We start from the raw sequence: 21,523 nt of genomic DNA on the forward strand, positions 1-21,523 counted from the left end.
GTCCAACACTTAGTCTGTCTTGTTGGACCAACTGGAAGAAAGGATTCAAGGACTTAGTCACAGAACAGAGATTCAAATCTCCAAAATCCAACTGGCTGCATCAGGACATATAGTCTGAAACTCTGCACAGTTTCATAATCATAATTCACGTCGGCAGTAATGACACCCGGTTACGCCAATCGGAGGTCACTAAAATCAATATTGAATCTGTGTGCAACTTTGCCAAAACAATGTCGGACTCTGTAGTTTTCTCTGGTCCCCTCCCCAATCAGACCAGGAGTGACATGTTTAGCCGCATGTTCTCCTTAAATTGCTGGCTGTCTGAGTGGTGTCCCAGAAATGATGTGGGCTTCATAGATAATTGGCAAACCTTCTGGAGGAAACCTGGTCTTGTTAGGAGAGATGGCATCCATCCCACTTTGGATGGAGCAGCTCTCATTTCTAGAAATATCGACAAATTTATTAAACCCCTCAAAATATGACTATCCAGAGTTGGGACCAGGAAGCAGAGTTGCAGTCTTACACGCCTCTCTGCAGCTTCTCTCCTCCTGCTACCCCCCCAAAAACCCATCTCCATAGAGACTGTGTCTGCTTCCAAAAAGACAAAAAACAAACAAAAAACCAGCAACAAACAACTTAAACATTTACAAAGAAAGAACAATACAGTATCCACACCTGAACCAAAGAGTAAAACAGTGAAATGTGGCTTATTAAATATTAGGTCTCTCTCCTCCAAGTCTCTGTTAGTACATGACTTAATAATTGATCAACAAATTGATTTACTCTGCCTTACAGAAACCTGGTTGCAGCAGGATGATTATGTTAGTTTAAATGAATCAACACCCCCGAGTCATTCTAACTACCAGAAATCTCGAAGCACAGGTCGAGGGGGCGGTGTGGCAGCAATTTTTCACACCAGTCTATTAATTAATGAAAGACCAAGACAGACTTTTAATTCATTTGAAAGCCTGATGCTTAACATTGTCCACCCCAGCTGTGAAACTCAGAAACCAGTCTTACTTGTTATCATCTATCGTCCACCTGGGCCTTACACAGAGTTTCTGTCTGATTTCTCAGACTTTATATCTAATTTAGTTCTGAGCTCAGATAAAATAATTATTGTGGGTGATTTTAACATCCATGTTGATGCTAAAAATGACAGCCTCAACATGGCATTTAATCTGTTGTTAGACTCAATTGGTTTCTCTCAGAATGTAAACGAACCCACCCACCACTTTAATCACACTCTAGATCTTGTTTTAACATATGGCATAGAAACTGAACATTTAACAGTGTTTCCTGAAAACCCTCTCCTGTCTGATCATTTCTTGATAACATTTACATTTACAATAATTGATTACGCAGCAGTGGAGAGTGGACTTTATCAAAGTAGATGTCTTTCTGAAAGCGCTGTAACTAAGTTTAAGAATATAATCCAGCCACTGTTATCATCGTCAATGCCCTGTACCAACACAGAGCAGAGCAGCTATCTGAACGCTACCCCAACAGAGGTCGATTATCTTGTTAATAATTTCACCTCCTCACTACGTACGACTCTGGATTCTGTAGCTCCAGTGAAAACTAAGGTCTCTAATCAGAAGTACCTGACCCTGTGGTATAATTCTCAAACACGTACCCTAAAGCAGATGACTCGTAATCTGGAGAGGAAATGGCGTGTCACAAATTTAGAGGATCATCATTTAGCCTGGAGAAATAGTTTGTTGCTTTATAAGAAAGCCCTCCGCAAAGCCAGAACAGCTTACTACTCATCACTGATTGAAGAAAATAAGAACAACCCCAGGTTTCTCTTCAGCACTGTAGCCAGGCTGACAAAAAGTCAGAGCTCTTTTGAGCCAACCATCCCTTTAACGTTAACTAGTGATGACTTCATGAACTTCTTCACAAATAAAATTTTTATCATTAGAGAAAAAATTACCAATAATCATCCCACAGATGTAATATTATCTACAGCTACTCTTAGTACCATTGATGTTAAGTTAGACTCTTTTTCTCCAATCGATCTTTCTGAGTTAACTTCAATAATTACTTCCTCCAAACCATCAACGTGTCTTTTAGACCCCATTCCTACAAAACTGCTCAAAGAAGTCCTGCCAATGATTAATTCTTCGATCTTATATATGATCAACCTATCTCTAATAATCGGCTATGTACCACAGGCCTTCAAGGTGGCTGCAGTTAAACCTCTACTCAAAAAGCCATCTCTAGACCCAGCAGTCTTAGCTAATTATAGGCCAATCTCCAACCTTCCTTTCATATCAAAAATCCTTGAAAGAGTAGTTGTCAAACAGCTAACAGATCATCTGCAGAGGAATGGTTTATTTGAAGAGTTTCAGTCAGGTTTCAGAGTTCATCACAGCACAGAAACAGCTTTAGTGAAGGTTACAAATGATCTTCTTATGGCCTCTGACAGTGGACTCATCTCTGTGCTTGTCCTTCTTGACCTTAGTGCAGCATTCGATACTGTTGACCATAATATCCTATTAGAGCGATTAGAACATGCTGTAGGTATTACAGGTATTGCACTGCAGTGGTTTGTATCATATCTATCTAATAGACTCCAATTTGTGCATGTAAATGGAGAGTCCTCTTCACACACTGAGGTTAATTATGGAGTTCCACAGGGTTCAGTGCTAGGACCAATTCTGTTTACATTATACATGCTTCCCCTAGGCAGCATCATTAGAAGACATAGCATACATTTTCACTGCTATGCAGATGACACCCAGCTCTATCTGTCCATGAAGCCAGATAACACACACCAATTAGTTAAATTGCAGGAATGTCTTAAAGACATAAAGACTTGGATGGCAACTAACTTTCTGCTTCTTAACTCAGATATAACTGAGGTCATTGTACTCGGCGCTGAAAAGCTTAGAAATATGGTGTCTAACCAGATTCTTACTCTGGATGGCATTACCTTGGCCTCCAGTAACACTGTGAGGAACCTTGGAGTCATTTTTGACCAGGATATGTCCTTCAACGCACATATTAAACAAATATGTAAGACTGCGTTCTTCCATTTGTGCAACATCTCTAAAATTAGAAATATCCTGTCTCAGAGTGACGCTGAAAAACTAGTTCATGCATTTATTACTTCCAGGCTGGACTACTGCAATTCATTATTATCAGGATGTCCAAAAAACTCACTGAAAAGCCTTCAGCTAATCCAAAATGCTGCAGCAAGAGTACTGACAGGGACTAGAAAGAGAGAACATATTTCTCCTGTTTTGGCTTCCCTTCATTGGCTTCCTGTTAAATCCAGAATTGAATTCAAAATCCTACTCCTCACATACAAGGTCTTAAATAATCAGGCCCCATCTTATCTTAATGACCTTGTAGTACCATATCACCCTATTAGAGCACTTCGCTCCCACTCTGCAGGCCTACTTGTTGTTCCTAGAGTATTTAAAAGTAGAATGGGAGGGAGAGCCTTCAGTTTTCAGGCCCCTCTTCTGTGGAACCAGCTTCCAGTTTGGATTCGGGAGACAGACACTATCTCTACTTTTAAGATTAGGCTTAAAACTTTCCTTTTTGCTAAAGCATATAGTTAGGGCTGGACCAGGTGACCCTGAATCCTCCCTTAGTTATGCTGCAATAGATGTAGGCTGCCGGGGGATTCCCATGATGCATTGAGTTTTTCCTTTCCAGTCACCTTTCTCGCTCACTATGTATTAACAGACCTCTCTGTATTGAATCATATCTGTTATTAACCTCTGTCTCTCTTCCACAGCATGTCTTTTATCCTGTCTTCCTTCTCTCACCCCAACCGGTCGCAGCAGATGGCCGCCCCTCCCTGAGCCTGGTTCTGCCGGAGGTTTCTTCCTGTTAAAAGGGAGTTTTTCCTTCCCACTGTCGCCAAAGTGCTTGCTCATAGGGGGTCATATGATTGTTGGGTTTTTCTCTGTATCTATGAAGCGCCTTGAGGTGACTTTTGTTGTGATTTGGCGCTATATAAATAAAATTGAATTGAATTGAATTGAATTGAATTGTTTGAAGCTGCTTCCTGTTGGCTTCAGCTGTTTGGAGTTTCCATTTTCTAAACGTCTACATTCTGAACCTTCTTCAGCTCTGAACAGATGATGAAACACTGAATGATTTCAAGCTCACACTTTGTCTAATAAACTTACATCTTTCATTCTTTATACAGATTGTGGACCTGTGGTTTGTCAAAGATCAGCTGTGATTATCTGGCAGCAGCACTGAAGTCCAACCCCTCCCATCTGAGAGAGCTGGAGCTGTACAGAAACAACCTGAAGGATCCAGATGTGAAGCAGCTGTCTGATCTTCAGCAGAGTCCTGACTACAGACTGGAGACTCTGAGGTCAGTAGAGTGATGGAGTGAGTGGGTGGTGCTGTCAGCAGTATTGTACTAAACACAGTCAGTTTGAAACAAAGATCCAGTGTTTCCTGTAAAGCTGCAGCTTCTCAGTGAAGCTGTGAGAGGAGAATGGTGACAGGCTTCAGGATTGGACACAAACACTTCCTGTTTCTGGCCTTTTTGTCACCTTTATGGTCACCATAATAACGGCTGACGCGCTCTGATCAAACGCTTTCAACAGCCAATCAGCTCTCTGAACAAAGCAGCACGCAGACCAATGACCAGTGTTGGGTAAGTTACTTTAAATTAGTAACTTAGTTACATTACTAGTTACTTCTATCAAAAGTAACTCAGTTACTTCAAGTTACTCGTTACTTTCAGAGTAACTAGTTACTAGGGAAAGTAACTTTGGTTTTACTCAGAATTCTCTTGTTAATGTGTTGCTTCCGTAGCTGGATACCCAGCAAGTTTGCCAGTCTTCTAGCTTGCTTACTTGCCACAAGTGCACTGTGCCACCTACCAATAGAAAGGAAAAAAATAATGTGCACATTTCCACGAGAGAAATCCCATGCCTCGACCGTCGGTGACCGCCGCATGATTCTAGCCTACGTCACAGCGTCATGTGTGCTTTTTACATCCAACACAAAAACTGCAGTCGTGGTGCTTTCGATTGTACTCAGAACTCGGAAATTATGCCTTCTGAATAGGAAGATGTAGGTAACACCAGACTGCAGATGAGCTGCTTACAGGGCTGGACTGGGACAAAAAAAATCCTCCTGGGGAATTTGACTAGAGACCGGCCCACCATTATAGGAAAAATCATAAAGCCTTTGAATGAAAACAAACGCTGTTGTGACAGTGATGTCCACTGTTCTGATGGTATATATGTATCAATCTATCAATTGTTTGTTGTAAGATTCAGATAATTATTTTTTTAAAAGCAAGACATTTTAAATGAGAATAAGAAAGAAAAGTATTTCTTTGTGCCCCCCTCTCCCTGTTAATGCCCTACCTGGCCCCCTGGCAAAATTTTGCTAGACCCGCGCCTGCACAGTTACCAGCTGTCAGCTACTTAGAAAATGATCTTGGTGTAAGTTGTCTTTCAGAAACAGTTCATAACTTACCTTCAACTCATTCATGTCACCTAAAAGATAAACCTGTTTCTCCATCACCAGTTCAGCTCTGATGATTCAGTAAGGACATCTCCTGGTTTCATCTTCATGTTTCCCTCTCACCACATATCCAAACCGACATCATGACCAGCAGCTTTACAGCTGTGGCTCCAGCAAACATCAGCTGATACTAGAAATTAATATTAAATAAATTCTAACAACAGCTGATCAAGCTTAAACGTGCTGCTGTTGTTTAACGCGACATCGGCTGGTTTCCTCTTGCGCAAAGTGGGCGATAAATAAACAAGAGAGAAAAGCCGATCAGCTGATCACTGATCAGTTTTATGATTCAAGTAGAAACAGGAGAGGAGAGAATGAGAGAAGAAGAGGCAGCTGTGCAGCGTAAACACAGAATAAATCCAGCTTTGTGTCTTTTTCATTGTAGCTGTTAAATGAAAAATGTTCCTTTTCAACTCAATACGAAACGCGTAATATTTTCTCTGAATACCAGACGATTCTGTTTTTTACGGGACGGTTGGCAACTCTTATAATTAACCGTATGAACAAAATAAAGTTCAACATCAGTAACATAGCACTCACCCAGCTGTATACACTGTAACTCCGTCATGCTAGCTAGTACGCAGTACGAAAATGTCAGCATAACAAAAATAAACTCCACCTAAACTTGGTTTATATCTGACTCAGATACACTGCAGGTCATAACTTCTTACCTGAAGTTCAGTTCACCTGATACTCGGATCGGCGGCCACTTCGGGTCTCTGCTCCTCCTGCCTCCCTTTTCCTTCATCCACCTGCTGGCTTCCACCACTTGCTAATGTCATTGAATCTGTGGAAGCTCCGCGATAGCTACCACACGAAGTAACGAATAACGAGCCTATTTAAATCCCAGTAACGAGTAACGCGTTCCTGGTTTTGGCATAATAACTACTTACCGTGCTTGTTACCACAATAATAACGTAGTTACTGTAACGCGTTACTTAATAACGCGTTAGTCCCAACACTGCCAATGACTGCATTCATTTCCAAGTTTAAAGCAGTGAAGAACACAGTCTGTAGGTGAGGAAGAATTTAGTGAGAGCAGATGTTTGGATGGAATTCCTCCAGTTAACAGCTGGAACCGTCCATCTGGATTGTTGGGCTTGTTTTTGGGGTTCCTACAGAGCTCAGAGTGGACACACCAAGGTTCTTCTAATGAATGCAAGTCCAAACTCAAACTAGGAGGGAAAAACATTTTCATCAACTTCGATAAAAATCCAAAGATTAGAAAAAGTGAAGCAACAATGAGTCCTAGTACAGTCCCAGCACTGAAGTCCCTGCTGCTCTTTATACTGGATGTGCTGCATCACTGACTGACAGCTGATGAAGAGTCTCTGGAAACACTCGTTTATCTCCTTTGCTCTTCCTTCTTCTCTCTGCAGGTGGAGCTGATGATGGTAAACAGGATGGTGTGTGTGCTGAGAGAGGAGGAGCTGTGTCCTGATGATCCAGAGAGGTTGAAGCAGCAGCAATAAAAAAAAAAACGCTGCGAAAGCACAAAAAACAGAACTGAAATAGGAAAACCGACAGCGGAAATAGGAAAAAACAAAACGGAAGTGTTTCTGGGGAGACAATAGTAATTAGTAATAAACAGAGCCAGTGTGACTAAGTGAAGCTTGTGGATTGAAGAAAGTGAGGGACTCGGACGTGTCAGTTGGTTTGTCTTTGTTTTTGAGTGTGGAGGAGAGTTAGATTGGGTTGGTTTTAAAGCTAAATTAAGAATATTCTGAATTTCAATTCAATTTTATTTATATAGCACCAAATCACAACAACAGTCGCCTCAAGGTGCTTTATATTGTACTGTTTAATTTCCAAAACTTGCATATGATCTTCAGTTTGCAGCTGGACTATCACATAGCAGCTGGAGCAGTCTCAAATGGAGGCCAGTCCACTGCTGCCACCTGTGGCCAAGTGCCATAGCCTACTACTAGATGAACTTGTGACACACATCTGCAGTAGAGGCTGAGTGGCTGCTCTTACACCTGGAGCATCCAAATCGACCCACAAACACGTTGAAAGATGCAATGCCATCAATGTGGATTGTCTAGGCCAGGGGTCAGCAACCTTTAACACCCAAAGAGCCACTTGGACCCGGTTTTCACGCAAAAGAAAACATTGGGAGCTGCAAATGCTTTTTGACATCTAAAATAAAGATGACACTTTATATATTGTTTTTTTACCTTTATGCTTTGTGTGAACAACTAAAGTAAGTAAGTAAAGTTTATTTATTAAGCGCTTTTCACAGACAGGCAGTCACAAAGCGCTGTACACAAGTATTAAATTAAACAATACAATCAATAGACATTATACACAATGTAAAAGATCAAATGTAAATAATGTAAAGAATATAAAATATGTAGATCAACAAAAGGCTTGTGTGAAAAGAAAAGTTTTTAACTGCTTTTTAAAAGAATCCACGGAGTAACTAAGGAGTGTTGCTTATGAAATCCATGAAGTGCTACAGAGAAAATTACATTTTATTTATGTAATTAACACATTTTGAACTCTTAAAAAATATAACAAAAGTAAAGACACCCAGCTGAACTAAAATGATCCATGTAGCAAACAAAAACTGTTGTGAGCCGCCACCCTTATATCGCCTTTGGGCTTTTGGAGCCTTGAGCTGACTTTTAAAAAATAATTGGAAAAAAAGCTCTATGCTGCTAAAAAATGAAAAATAGATATTTGCAAAATTCTGCCTAAATATGTATTTTACCTGGTTAATGTGTGTGGCGGGGCGTGGTCTGCAGTGCCGCTGCAGGGGAGTCGGATGCACCTGAGCGGGACTGCAATCACGCCTCGCCGCCTTAACGTCTGTGCTCTCTATGCTGTTGTGTTGTCGGGCTGTGAGCTGAAAAGCTACAGCTGGCTGTATGCGTACAGCAACCGTGTGTGAAAAGTGGTCAATAAAGAAATGCTGAAAATCAGCAGGTCTGCCGTGGTACAAAGTCACTTTCATCTTTATGCAGGACTGTAAGCTGTCATCTGTGAGGCGTGAGCGGTGTTTGTTTTTAACATAGTTCAGCTGCTGACATAATGTGGATTCGAAGATCCATAATTGGCCTACCTGGGGTTGAAAATCTCGATAAATGCACGGCGTTTCAGCGGGTATACCGGCTTCCGCGAGTGTGGTGCTTATTTTGAGCGATGAAAAAAATAATAAGATATAATTTTATTTTTATATTTCAAAATCACAATAATCTTCCAATTTAGAACTACAAGTTTAAAAAAAGAACGAAACACAAATATCTGGGGCCAGGTTTCACAATGAACTCACCCGAAACTCTGGCTGATTGGGACCCACACCCAGTTCCACACCTTGGCGCAGGCGAATAGAGGATCATCAGGGGGTCCTTTTTTTCCCTCTGTGGGGGGACACTCCCACTAGGTTTATATCTGGGACTCTCCACCATTTGACCTTAGAACTGAAGAAGCCTCTCGGATGAGAGGTGAAATGTCTTCAAGTAACTTAAAGAAGTCCAGACGCTTGTCTTTGCAAGCTCCTTTGACTACGATGACCTGGATGACTGAGAACCTTCACAGACATACTTCTAATTTATTTTCCCAAACCACCTGGAGCCGCAAAATAAGGACTAAAGAGCTGCGGCTCCGGAGCCGCAGGTTGCAGACCCCTGGTGTAGACTGAGAGGCCTCTTCCCTCTGACCCCTCCCCAAACCCTCAAACCCTCCTACCCACCTCGACATACAAACTCTGTGTGGCTTCAAGTGTTATATAACTTGAAACACAAACAAACAAAGAGGAAGACCGTGCCGGAAGGAAAAAACTACAAGTCCCAGCATCCTCTGTGTTTAGGGAGCAGTAGTGAAAGTGAAAGTATTGAGCCTCAGTTCAGAGCAGCAGGAGAAGGAAGGTGGAGCTGAGGCAAGTGAGTGTTAACATGAATATGTTTCTTCTTATGACATAAAATAATTCCACACTGTTCATGTCTGTGGGTGAAATGCGAGGCCGGTCGGCTCCTCTGAGCACTGGTTTCCTGTAAGTAGAGAGGAAGTGAGTTTAGCTGAGCCTCCGTTTAGTGTGAGAGCAGGAGGAGACTGAGAGCTGTGCTGAGGCAGGGTGAGTGTTAACACCGCTCTGACATTACTGTGTCTCCTTGGCGGGAACAACAGGCTCCGTCAGTGGAGGCAAAAATAATCAGACTTTGGTTTTTCAAAGGAAACAACTTTATGTCGGAAGTTCCCGCACGCTCATTGGATAACGATGTGTCAATCTCGAGCTATTGGCCAATGAGCGTGCAGATTCACAGAAAGACCCGCCTTTATCACGGGACTTATAAAAAACTACAATGGTGACAGAAACTCCGTGAGTGGACTTCAGGGTGACGTTATGAAACTGTGACGTTTGAGCCACTTCCTGTTCTCAGTCCCAGCATCCTGATCACCGAGGTTTCTGTTGCTCTGATATCTGATATTGATTATATTGGTAAACAGGCTGTAGCATAAACATCAGGTCTGTTCTGAAAACTGGCTTTATTTTTTCAAAGTAAGGGAATATCTGTGGTCTGATACTCATGGGCTAAGGACTTGGATTGACAAGTCAAGCACAGATGATTGTGTTGTTTCTTATAAAGGCTTGTGTGTGTGTGCCTTCCTGTGTGTGTCCTTGTGTCAGTGGAACTGAATCAGTGTGTTAGAGAAAGTGCTCATAGTGGCCTTTCTCTTGTCGGCATGGTAAATTGTTTGTCAACATTTATTCATCCTAACCGTGGTCCAGTCTATGTCTCAGTGTCCAGTCAGTCAAACCTTTAGTCCACATCGTCAGTCCAGTCACAGTCCAGTCACACACATTCACTCATACGCATTCACACCAGATATTGCTGATAGTGGAGACTCCCGCGCAAATAATCAGATTCTCCGCCCTCAGCAACGTGAGCTCATTCATTTGTTTTATATTTTAGAAAAAGAGTTCTTTATGATCTTGGACTGGATTGATTCGCTGCAATCCTTTTAAACAGGAACTCAAACGCTCATCAGTTCCCACAGGTCGTCTTTTCCTCAGCCCATTATAATCTGGAAAAGCTCACCTTATATTTGCTCTCCCGAAAGCGCTGTTAATTCAATCGTGCAGGCCTGCTTAGAACAAAAAACGAGAAAAAGGAGAGCTGATTATTAGCTCATCAGAGCACAAAACATCATCACCTGACAGGTTTTCTCTAAGTGCACTGTTACAACTTTAAAGGCCCATTGTAGACATGTCCATGTTTAATAAAACTCCCTCTATTAAAATAAGAAAACAAGCCAAACCTAACTGTCAGAATCAACCCATCACTAAAACAACAACCCCAAAAATCTTAATCACAGAAAAGTTTTGCCTCAGGTTCTTCAGCTTCCTGACAGTCTGAGGTCAACTGACATAGTCTCACCTGCTAAATACACAGAAAATCTTGTTAAAAGCCACACAGTTTTGCACACCATTGATATTCTCATTAAGCCCTTTCTAAAGATGTTATAACAATCTATCATCACTAAATTCTAAATTTCTACTACTACTGCACTTAGTCACAGACCTGACCACTTTATTTAATTATCCTGTCTGTTACCAAGCCTTTCTTCTCACACAGTCACAGTGTCTCTTTCAGTGCAAGCTTCACTCATCCAGTCAGACAGGAAACTCAAGTTCTTCTTTTTCTTTTCCTGTCCCCAGTCATTCAACTAATTTGCATACTGAGTCATATCTCAAGAAGTTGCCGTGACAAGAGAAATGCATATTTAAACATTACCACATTATTGAATAATTTTTATTTTCTTTCTACAGTAATCACTTGTTTTGATCAATCTGTACAGGAGCACTTCTAATTCACTATTCTAAAAACTATTTTAAGCTTTAATCACTTTTTCCTTTTCACAAAAATCACTCTACTGTCATGGAACTTCCCTGAGTTATTCCTCAACTTCAGGGTTTAAGTGTGTTAAATTCACACTATTTTAACACTGATGAAAGATAGCAAGCTGATTTTCATTGCATGTGTGTTATTAGTCAGGTTTAATCAATGTCTGTGCAGTGGAGCTGCAGATCCACCAGGGCATGTTCCCAAAGCTGCCTTTCCTACACATTTCTCTGCTATAATTGGATCATTTTTTTAACTTCTTTGCTATTAGTCCAATGATCTTTGTATCACTTTTTCATCACACTAAGCGACTTGGACAATATGATAAACAGACTCACATGCTCAAGATGCTGTCTAATCTTCATGAGCTCTCTTGTATTTGTAAGGTTAATACATTTTCTGTTTGTGTGTGTGATTTTGTATATGTTTCTTGTTGCAGTGTTTCAGACTCCTTCACAATTTTCCCACTTAATCAGTCAGTTTTATTTTTCCCAGGTTTGCTAACCCAAATTTAGATTTCCCACATTAAATAACAGCATTCCTCTGTGTTCTCACCTACTCCTCTCACTCCGTTGTCCTCTCCCACTTCAACAGTCCAATAACAGGAAGTTCTCTTTCCGCTTTGTCCTGTATTCTCCACTGTCTCTCTTTAACTGACACATGGCGCTGTAAACAATTCAGCCAGAAACTTGGCCTGAACTTTCTTCCGACTGCTGCATGTGGGAAATTGATCCAGGTCTGCTTTGCACCTAAAAGGGACAAAACTAAGACATTTTCATTATTATCATCACTGCTTAAACAACACACATCTCTCTCTCTCTGGCCAGAAACACCAATTTATGTCATGTATTCACATTCACGAATGTAAGCGTGTCTTCTATGTATTTGTATTCATATTAATATTGAGTGTAAGCTGATCTTCGTTGCCTCGATGTGTTTTTATAATCAGGTTTAATTCATGTATCTTTGCACTGAGCTGTGGACTCAAACTGTCTCACTTCTGATTCTCTCCAAAAATAATTTCACATGTAACAATTTGTGTCTGTGTGTTTTCTATTCATTCATGTAATTATTCGTTTATGTATTTCTTTCTCTCTCTCCTTTTTTTTAAATTTACCTTTCTGTTATGATGCTCTGGACATTTCTAAACCTCCACCAGTTCAGCCTCAATTTTCAATCCAATTCCCCACACGTTCTCACTCGAACTCGTCCGGCTTGACCTCTCACTGGTGCCTGTCCCTCTTCTCACAGTTTCCTGTGTGGCCTTCAAATCTCCAGCAAACACAGGCCCAACTCAGCTGTTTCTTCTTCTCTGTTTCTTCTCTCTTGATCTCTTCAGTCTTTTCTTGTCGGTTAACTCCCAGCATGGCAAATATCACGTCCAGTGCCTTCACACAGTCATGTCACTGGTTAAGTTCTCAGCTTGTAATTCAAAGCGCATGTTCCATCAGTGATATTCATACATGCTGCTGGACCCTTCAGTGTTTTAGGTCAGTTGCACTATTTTTTGCCTGCTGTTAATTCTTCAAGTCCATGGTGTTCTGTCTGTCTTATGTCTTCATCAGGAGATTGACTGTCCTTTAGGCTTCTTCTCCATATAAGGACAGAACCAAAGGTCAAGCTGTAAATTTTTTAAGCCAAAGCCTGGCCTGTTTTCATCCCAATTCTGTTAATCTATCATTTTGCCGCTGTACTCATGTTTTGAGGTTGAGCAAGTCCATGGGGACCTGTATTAACACACTAAAACACTTATTTAATATCATTTTCATTACTATTTCTTAAGACATTCGTTCTCTTCCTCTACCTATATTTTAACACGTCTCTCTCTCGCTATGGTTGCACACTCCACACATCAGCCAGTTCCTTTTATGGGCATGCAAAGTTGTTCACTTCCTGCCAGACACACACACACTCTCTTCTCTCAGACTTCCTCTTTTCACGCACTCTGCTATGAACCCACAATCTTCACCCCAGTAGTGTTATTATTACTTATTTATTATTTTGTACAAATCACACAGAATCACTCAGATGCAGTACCCACAACGTTCATACACTTAGAATTACCCAAAACATGCTTGTGATGAACTATTTTCATCAAACATGCTGTTTAGAATCAGAAAGAGGAAGTAGACCGCACCCTGTTAAGTGCGTATACGACCTCAAAATCAAGAAAAAACAATTAAATCATCCAATCAATGATGTATTTTTTGATATTGCACACCAAAATCAAAAAATACATCACACCAGCATTTATTACTGAAATTCTTTCCTAGTTAAACTTGCTATTTCAACAGAGATATTTGTCTTCAATGCCTCAGGGTTTAGGCCCGACACAATAGCTGCAGTATGGTCAAAGGAGCTTGTAAAGAAAAGCTTCTGGACTTCTTTAAGTTGCTTGAAGACGTTTCACCTCTCATCCGAGAAGCTTCTTCAGTTCTGATGTTCTGATGTATTAACCTTACGATGACCTGGATGACTGAGAACCTTCACAGACAATCTGCAGTATGCACAATTCATCCACTATAGACCAAAAAATAAATCAGTTCATCAAAACTCACTAATACAAATCAAAACTTTATTTATTATGTTCTAATATACATAAGCCAGCGTCTAAATACCCACAAATTCAGTGATGTTCACAACAATATATTTATAGAATCACCAATCATTAAAAGGATTTCACAACATGCATACTTTCATTTCAACACACACTCTCAGCATCCTTTCAGCCTTTAAATCACTGTTAAATTGCAAAGTCTTTAAATGTAAAAATGTTTATTTTATATTACAAAGACGTCTTATAATCATAACAATAAACAGTCGGATTCCAGGCACATTTAACACAAAACCTACACAATTTTGACTAATTTAATAAATGTCCAACGCCAAGGTCCAACCTTTTTCTTATCAATTAACCAGTATCAGTTCCAAACTGTGCCTGGCCTGATTTCTAAACGCCCTATTTGAATTTTAAAAGCGTCCAACGCCCAAGGTCCAACCTTTGCTGCCCAATAAAGTGCAGATACCGTTCCAAACGGCAAAGTGATCCAATCACTAGCTATTTTAAACCAAGGTCCCAAGTCATTGGCAGGTGCTACCTGGGATAATCCTCACGTGGAGGGTCCTTTTACACTTCTGTAAAAGGTAGGGAGTTCCCACTCCTGAACTTTTGCACTTCTTAGAAGTCAAACTTCCGTCCTAGAATACTTTATAATAATTTGAAACAACAACCAAAAGTCCACCAGAACTATTTGACCAATGCAGGTCCAACCTTATGATCAATGGGGACTCAAACCCATAGAAAATGACCAATTACCTAATATCCTAAACACACATTACTTCTTTTTCTCTTTTACCATGAAATACCATATTACTTTTAACTCAGTACTGTCATTCTCAACGTTTCATTATCATTACTACCACTACTGAGACAATTTAATAGTTAAGATCGTCAACTCAGCGAACAGATAATTTAGAATTCATCCAATATGCACAAATTTGCTTTTTCTTTGAACAGGTTTTTAGACCAGTCTCCTGTTCGCCTCATATCAGATCCAACCTTCGGCCACATTTGTTCTCTCTGTTGCAAAAGGAACAGGGCGGAAACACCAAATATTAAACCCGATTCTTTGATCTCCATGATAGAACAGAGAAAACCCGACTCAGGGTGGTCAAAACATTTATAATTCTTTATTCAATCATCTTCCGGAAGAGAGAGCCCTGCACAGCCCAAAGCCAGTTGCAGGATCTCTAACATTAGAATCTAAAAATGTGTCTCATATAGGTGTTATTTTGGTACTTTACACGTCACACAGTTTCAACAACTCCTAATATGGTACAAGTTCCTCTTTTCTGTCTGGCTTCCTGTATTTATTAATATGCTTGTATAGCTCTACACTAACTTCCTGTTTTTCAGTCTGGCCGAGCACTTAGTTTGTGAGTCAAAAGTGGCCTTGCTTTACAAACCTTCATTATTAAAGTACATAAAACAATATAATCCGAAAATAAGCACTAAGAATATATTAATTACATGACAGCATCAAAAAAGGACAGCACCTGTGTGTGTGTGTTTACCTCTCAGACTAACTCCACCCTGACATCAAGAAGATGGAGGAAGAGGATGGAGCAGAATCTGCAGCATCCAGCTGTGTGTCTGTGAGGAGTGACCGGTCCAAAGACATACCTCTAGTGTTCAGTAATGAACCTGCAGCAACAATGTAAGAGAGCTACTGACTCATTTATTCCGTGTAAATAATGATTTTTGATGCAATGGGAGAAGAAAAATGGCAAAAACAGTTTTAAAAATAAGGATTAAAATATTAAAAAACTATATTTTTGAGTTTCCTGATGTAGTACAGAAATATATGAACATAACTGTATATAGGACAGATATTTTACGGTTCTTTTAGGCAGCACCAAAAAACAAAAAGACTATTTTTAAGCTGTCTGAGGTAGTGAGTCAACATGTCATATTGGGTCGAAGGTCAGGGAGTAAAAAATCGTTCCATAACTGATCAAATTCAGTTGGTGATGTAGGCTGATCCTGTTTCTGTGTCATTGATGCTGTTCAATCAAGTTCTGTGAGAGAAACATAAAGAACTGTTTTCCTGTTAAATTAACTCCATCTATGATAATGTTACAGACTAACAGGACAACCATAACGTTTGTTGCTTCGCTGTTTTATTAGCCATAGTAGCTAACAGCTACCTTGATTCTAGCTTAGCAGACTGCTAATGTGGCAATGAGCTAAAGGTCCTTTGGGAGGCTCCCTTATTTCCACAGGGGTTGCAGCAGGTAGATGGATCCATGTGTTTGATGCTTCCTGATGCAACCCTTCTAGTTATCTGAGTTTGGGTTTGCTTTCTTATATTTAAAAAGATTTAATTTGCTTTGGCAGTTGAAATTACAAGTTTACACAGCGCTGTGGACCTCTGTGTGAAATCAAGCATCTGGTTCACAGAGAGGATAACCCTCAAATGGGATGTACAACATTATATAGGGAGACAAAAACAGAGATTATCGTAGCCATCGCTCTCTCGCATGGACGTGGCAGTCTTGCTGTCTGCTGCGAATCCTCCCCGTACCTCCGTGACCTCGTCTGGTATCTGCTCCCTCCTCTGTAAGAGACAGTAAAGGAAAACACGTCTCTGCCTAGTCTTGAAAATCTAATCTTATCATCCATTGTTCTTCTAGGGCCTCTTCTTCTTGTGGCCTCAGCTAACTGCTAATATTTAAATGGCTAACATTAACATGTGTGCCAGCCAGGTTAACATTTATGATGAACTATGATTAATTAACTGATGTTGAAACTGGAGCTTTACTGACCTCTGAAATTCCTCCTAAAGTGTTATTCAGTGTTGTGACAGTCAGCTGCTTCAGCTGCTGCTGGGATGGGCTGTGGCAAAGAGAACAGAGAAAATCAAAGTCAGAGTTTTTCCTCTGAATTAAAAGCAAGGAAACAACAATATATTCTACATGGTGAAACTGATGGTTTATGGTGTTTGGATCTGTTTTTCTGTATTTATGCAGATAAAGTGTAAACTCAGATTAATTATACCATCAAATGTTAAAGGAAAATATCAAGATGAGTGTCTGTGAGCTGAGAAGGATGTGAAGCGAGCAGTTTATCCCAGAGCTGAAGCTGCTCTGTGTGCAGAGATTAGCTCAGATTCCAGCTGTGATTGATCAACAGTCACAGAAATGTAGATTGTAGTTATTACTGCAGTATGGTCACAGCAGATACTGATAAACATGTATTATGAGGATGGATGATCAAGTTTCTCACTCTCTCCTTTAAATCTCAGTTTTTTTCTTCTTCACAGTTTATCTGTTCATTTATTAATGAATAACACTGAAAGAGTTTCTGTTATATTTCCCCTTGAACATCACCTTATTAGGGCAGCATTAGGAAATAGCCCCCCTCCAAAGAATGAATAAATGTATGATGATATAATAAAATGATTAAAAAGCAGAGCTCAGAGTGGTAGAATGGTCAAACATGGATCCACGGGTGGTTCAACTGCATTTGGTGACATGACTAAAGCAAATCTTTCAAATAATCCCACCATCAACGGGATGTTGTCTCCTTTACTACGGTTACTTTACTTGGTCACCGTGTGAATTTCTCTGAAATGAACCAAGTTCTTTTATTTATTGGTTGTTGCATATTTAACCTCTACAGTCAGGAAAGGAGGAGATGAGGCCTCAACAATGTTGGGTTGTAGCTGTGGTTCAGGTTAGAGTGAGTGTCCGTGGACTAAATGTAAGTCAGTGAACTGGAAACATGACTGTGTTAAAACTTTTGTTTCCTTTTTATAATGAGTCTAATCAAAGGTGTACAGAAGTATCTCCACTTTGACTTTTCTGTGTCACCATCAGAGCTTCTGCACAGTGTGGAGAAAGATCCAGAAGCAGAGCTGGACTGCAGACAGCCAGTCAGAGCAGCTGTGTACAAAGTAAGACTGAACATCTGTCTGCTGATGGACTCATTTCTGAAAACTGGACTTCTTGTGTTGTTCAGACGTTGAAGAGTTTTCTTTCTCTTTAGTCTCATTGTTTTTCTTTCTTTCAGCAGATGTTGGTCTGCAGGACGTTTTAGATGAACATAAAATCAGTCTGAGGAGGAGATGTGAACGTGTGACTGAAGGAAGTGATGAAACAGGAAGTAGAACCCTCCTCAACAGGATCTACACAGAGCTCTACATCACCGAGGGACAGAGTGAAGAGGTTCATACCCAACATGAGGTGAGGCAGCTGGAGACAGCTTCCAAGATGGACGCCCTCCATGACGCTCCAATCAGGTGCCAGGACATCTTTAAAGCCTTACCTGACCAACAGAGACCCATCAGAGTGGTTCTGACCAACGGCGTGGCTGGTGTTGGAAAAACCTTCTCAGTGCAGAAGTTCACTCTGGACTGGGCAGAGGGCTTGGAGAACCAACATGTCAGTGTGGTGGTTCTGCTTTCATTCAGGGAGCTGAACCTGATCAGAGATGAGCAGTACAGTCTTCTGGAGCTGCTCCATGTTTTCCATCCAACATTACAGAAGGTCACAGCAGAGAAGCTGGCTGTCTCTCAGCTTTTGTTCATCTTTGACGGCCTGGATGAAAGCAGACTTTCATTGGATTTCACCAGCAGGAAGCTGCTGTCTGATGTCACACAGAAGTCATCAGTCAACCAGCTGCTGACAAACCTCATCCAGGGGAATCTGCTTCCCTCGGCTCTCGTCTGGATAACTTCACGACCTGCAGCAGCCAATCAGATCCCTCCTACATGTGTTGACAGGCTAACAGAAGTACGAGGCTTCACTGATGCCCAGAAGGAGGAGTACTTCAGGAGGAGATTCAGTGATGAAGAGCTGTCCAGCAGAATCATCTCCCACATGAAGACATCCAGGAGCCTCCACATCATGTGTAGTATCCCAGTCTTCTGCTGGATCACTGCTACAGTTCTGGAGCACATGTTGACTACAGAGCAGAGAGGAGAGCTGCCCAAGACCCTGACTGACATGTACTCACACTTCCTGCTGGTTCAGACAAAGAGGAAGAAGAATAAGTACCATGAGGGACATGAGACAAGTCCACAGGAGCTGACGGAGGCTGATAGGGAAGTTTTTCTGAAGCTGGGGCAGCTGGCGTTTGAACATCTGGAGAAAGGAAACATCATGTTCTACCAAGAAGACCTGGAGCAGTGTGGTCTGGATGTGACAGAGGCCTCGGTGTACTCAGGAGTTTGTACAGAGATCTTCAAAAGAGAGTGTGTGATCTTCCAGAAACCAGTCTACTGCTTTGTTCATCTGAGCATTCAGGAATTTCTGGCTGCAGTCTACCTGTTCCACTGTCACACCAACAGGAAGACAAAGGTGCTGGAGGACTTTTTGGTAAAAAAAAAATACAACTTCTTGATGATAGACTGGAATGGGGAGGAGTATGATGATGATGCAGGCAATCCTTGGAATGAGCCAACTCTGGATGATTTCCTGAACAGAGCCACGGAGAAATCCCTCGAGAGTAAAAATGGCCACCTGGACCTGTTTGTTCGCTTCCTTCATGGCCTCTGTTTGGAGTCCAACCAGAGACTCTTAGTAGGTCTGCTGGGTCAGACAGAGATGAGTCCAGGAACCATCCAGAGAGCCATCAACAACCTGAAGAAGATGAACAGTGATGAAATCTCTCCTGACAGAAGCATCAACATCTTCCACTGTCTGATGGAGATGAACCACCTCTCATTATTTCAGGAGATCCAAGAGTTCCTGAAGTCAGAGAACAGATCAGACAAGGACCTCTCTGATATCCAGTGCTCAGCTCTGGCCTTCATGCTGCAGATGTCAGAGGAGGTTCTGGATGAGTTGGACCTGCTGAAGTACAAAACATCAAGGCAGGGACAACAGAGACTGATTCCAGCTGTGAGGAACTGCAGAAAGGCTCGGTGAGTCCAGATGTGATCATTAACATCATTGATCAGTGTAGGTTAGTAGTTTAATTTTGAAAATAAAATCAGATTGTAACCACAAAGTGTTTGTGTCCATACGCTTCAACCTTCCACACCATTCCTTTATTGTACAGACTCAGCAGCAGCTCCATGGATCCCAAATCCAAGAGTGGATAACAGATTTGAAGTGTGTCACATCCATGAACTCACAGCTGTTTCCACCATGTTTCCACTGATATTAATCCTGTTCAATGACACGTTTCATATCAGTGAATATGTTCTTTAGGACGTCCACTGACATGTTTAAGTGTCCTGCTGGAAATCACTCAAATCATCCATGAAATCCATGAAAAATCCTTTTAGTGTTTCTAACTTCACCCTCTGTCCTCTCTCTCTCTCCATCCTCCTCACTGTTTCTTTCACTGATAATCACACAAACATCGTATTCAGCTACAAAATAACACAATAATATCATCTGATGATCATTATTATAAGAGCAGGATCCATATTTGATATCAGAGTAACACACTGCTTGGTTATGTGCAGTCATCATCAGTGACTGTGGGTCAAACAGAAGCTCTCTGATGGGTTGCTGACCTTGGTCACCTGTCCACTCTCACCTGTTTGTGTTTGCTCTCTCTTTGCTGTCTCCATCCTCTCTCTCCTTTCTCTCCCTCTCTGTATTTGTACCGTCACTCAGGTCCAATGGAAACAGTGACATTTACAAGCCAATCAAAGACAAACTGATCCATGTCAGGTTATAACAATATTCAAAGTGAATACAGGCTGCTGCTGGACACAGACAGGTAACATCATTTTGACTTGCTGTCACCTGGATCTGGACTCATAAACACTGAAGCCCTGAACAGGAATACAAATCATTTTCTGCCAACTAGCGACACACCAGCAGATAATGGCTCAGAAAGCTCAAATGAGCCAATCATTTCTGTGTTCAGTTCCCCTGAAATCAGATCTGATATCAGCAGCTCTGAGTTCATTCATCATTATTGTCCAGTGATGAGATTTCTGCTCCGTTTGGTAACAGTCAGCAGGTTTTTCCTGCGTGTGGACGTGAACAGTCGTACCTGACAGCAGGAAGCAAACAGAGATCATCTTTCCAGCTGGAACTCTTCACTGAGCTGAACTCATTCAAAATGTTCTGGAGTCAGATTCAAAACAGGAAACAGTCCAAATGTGTGTCTTCACTCTGACTCTGGATCACATCTCAGTGACAGACTGTAGACATTATGGAAGCCTAAATGTGACACCATCTTCCTCCTTCATCTGCAGATTAAAGCCAAACAAAGATTCTCATTAAAAGTCTGCAGGTCTGAGAGAGACTCAATCGTTGTGTCATGTCAAACACAGTAAGAGGAGCTGAAGCACAGATGTGAAGAGCAGATTCATCAGATTATGACCTCACTCTGTTTTGTCTTCATATACATTCAGTCTGTGTTTATAATGCAGATTTTCTGATTTTATAATAACACATTTTATATTTTCTATCATGACAGACTGACTCACTGTGGACTCTCAGAGTCTCACTGTGAAGTTGTGGCCTCAGCTCTGAAGTCCAACCCCTCCCATCTGACAGAGCTGGACATGAGTGGAAACTACAACCTGCAGGATTTAGGTGTGAAGCTTCTGTGTGCTGGACTGGAGAGTCCAAACTGTCGACTGGAGACTCTGAGGTGAGTTCACTGACTGCGGATGTTGTAGTTTTTCTATATTTCAGGT

The 21,523-nt window shown here is 41.1% G+C and overlaps 2 protein-coding genes across 3 annotated transcripts in view; both read left to right on the forward strand.

Annotated features, from left to right (window-relative positions):
- The window catches only part of LOC146523552 (protein NLRC3-like), a 102,147-nt gene extending 95,183 nt beyond the window's left edge, over positions 1–6,964 (forward strand). The window contains exons 11-12 of one of the 2 annotated variants that reach the window (XM_085151099.1): positions 4,169–4,342; positions 6,891–6,957. In XM_085151099.1, the coding sequence (XP_085007225.1) occupies positions 4,169–4,342; positions 6,891–6,900 (184 nt within the window). In that variant the 3' untranslated portion in view covers positions 6,901–6,957. Of the gene's footprint in view, positions 1–4,168; positions 4,343–6,890 lie in introns of both variants that reach the window. The other variant, XM_085151115.1, reaches the window with a different exon arrangement.
- An 8,451-nt stretch (positions 6,965–15,415) lies between these two features.
- Positions 15,416–21,481, forward strand: LOC146523554 (protein NLRC3-like). The gene is made up of 4 exons (XM_085151435.1): positions 15,416–15,574; positions 17,736–17,812; positions 17,929–19,783; positions 21,301–21,481. The coding sequence occupies exons 1-4, from the start codon at positions 15,465–15,467 to the stop codon at positions 21,479–21,481; spliced, it is 2,223 nt and encodes a 740-aa protein (XP_085007561.1). The 5' UTR covers positions 15,416–15,464.
- Positions 21,482–21,523: the final 42 nt, after the last annotated feature.

The sequence above is a fragment of the Neolamprologus multifasciatus genome, chromosome 3, assembly GCF_963576455.1.
Source record: "Neolamprologus multifasciatus chromosome 3, fNeoMul1.2, whole genome shotgun sequence".
Taxonomy (NCBI): domain Eukaryota; kingdom Metazoa; phylum Chordata; class Actinopteri; order Cichliformes; family Cichlidae; genus Neolamprologus; species Neolamprologus multifasciatus.

Bases quoted from the DNA above. Each gene is read 5' to 3' on its own strand.
- LOC146523554 (XM_085151435.1), top strand. From the start codon at position 15,465: ATGGAGGAAGAGGATGGAGCAGAATCTGCAGCATCCAGCTGTGTGTCT. The intron at 17,813-17,928 runs GTAAGACTGAAC...TCTTTCTTTCAG, and splicing joins TCAGAGCAGCTGTGTACAAA to CAGATGTTGGTCTGCAGGAC. The intron at 19,784-21,300 runs GTGAGTCCAGAT...CTATCATGACAG, and splicing joins AGGAACTGCAGAAAGGCTCG to ACTGACTCACTGTGGACTCT.